The 1,184-nt window shown below is 35.1% G+C and overlaps 1 protein-coding gene across 1 annotated transcript in view; it reads right to left on the bottom strand.

Annotated features, from left to right (window-relative positions):
- Positions 1 to 1,184, bottom strand: part of GRIA2 (glutamate receptor, ionotropic, AMPA 2) — a 168,378-nt gene that overhangs the window by 29,129 nt on the left and 138,065 nt on the right. Inside the window, exon 11 of the mRNA XM_012652992.1 lies at positions 298 to 496. Within this exon, the coding sequence (XP_012508446.1) occupies positions 298 to 496 (199 nt within the window). The remainder of the gene's footprint in view (positions 1 to 297; positions 497 to 1,184) is intronic.

The raw sequence follows: 1,184 nt of genomic DNA, 5'->3' as shown, positions 1-1,184 counted from the left end.
ACACTTTGTTTCAATTTTGTTCCAAAAGAACAATCAATTTTTATAAAACTAAGATGTCATAGCAACATTGTGGTTTTTCTCCTAAAGAATTAGGAATCAGAAAATAGAGGTTGAACTATGGATAGGGGTAGGGAAGGGTCAGAGACAGAGACAAGGTCAAGAGCAGAAATAGAGTTCTCACTCTAGACACATGGAGGTGACTTTCATATAGCACCTTTACATAGACCATGGGGCACAAAATTTAAACAGGTTAAAATTTAGGAACAAAATTAGAGGCTACAAAGCAGAATCTCTTACCCTGAAAAACTCTTTAGTGGAGCCAGAGTCTAATGTTCCGTAAGCAATTTCTGTTTGCTTAGAAAGATCCTCAGCACTTTCGATGGGAGACACCATCCTCTCTACAGTCAGGAAGGCAGCTAAGTTAGCCGTGTAGGAGGAGATTATGATCAGGGTAAAGAACCACCACACACCTCCAACAATGCGCCCAGAGAGGGATCTAATAACAAGTATGAAATGGATTTGTAAAGTGAAATGAATGACCTAATAAAAAATACAAGTTAGCAGTACTAAGCAAATATTGACTTACAGGGGAATATTTAATTTTATTATACTTTTCATATATCTGCAAGTTAAGGAAACTAGAAATCTTTAAACATTTTGGGCAGGGAGTACAGATTAACTAGGTTTCCTGATATACCCAGAGCCCAAAACTTCATATTCCTGGCATATTTTCATAGATATAATGCCCAAATAGTTTACGAAATTTCATAATGAAGTAATTTCAAGAAATGTATAAATAATCTATGCAATCTTCATACAAATTTATCCACTCATGACATAAGTAAACATGAGCAGGAGAATCTAAGATCCCCAGAAAAATTCATAACAATGTTTATAAATGAAATCAAATATTAAAATAAAAACTATACACCACAGATGTAGCTTTAAGCAGTCAAATCACCCTCCCTTTAATTCATCCAGTGAAGTTCCAAAACCCTCAAAAAAGGCCCAAAATTTCATTAGGTTTTTGTGTGCAAAACATAGGTATTAGATACAGTACAGGAGAGAAAATGGGAAAAAATGATATTACAAAGAAAGACATGACACAAAATATAATTCTTAATGAGTAAAAATCAGATGGCTTCGGTGCATGGACTGCTATGACCCTGCTCGTTTGTGTCTCC

This window comes from Propithecus coquereli, unplaced genomic scaffold, assembly GCF_000956105.1.
Source record: "Propithecus coquereli isolate 6110/MARCELLA unplaced genomic scaffold, Pcoq_1.0 Scaffold408, whole genome shotgun sequence".
In the NCBI taxonomy this organism is placed as follows: domain Eukaryota; kingdom Metazoa; phylum Chordata; class Mammalia; order Primates; family Indriidae; genus Propithecus; species Propithecus coquereli.
Note: the sequence above shows the minus strand (reverse complement) of the source record. Positions and strands in the feature narration are given on the sequence as shown.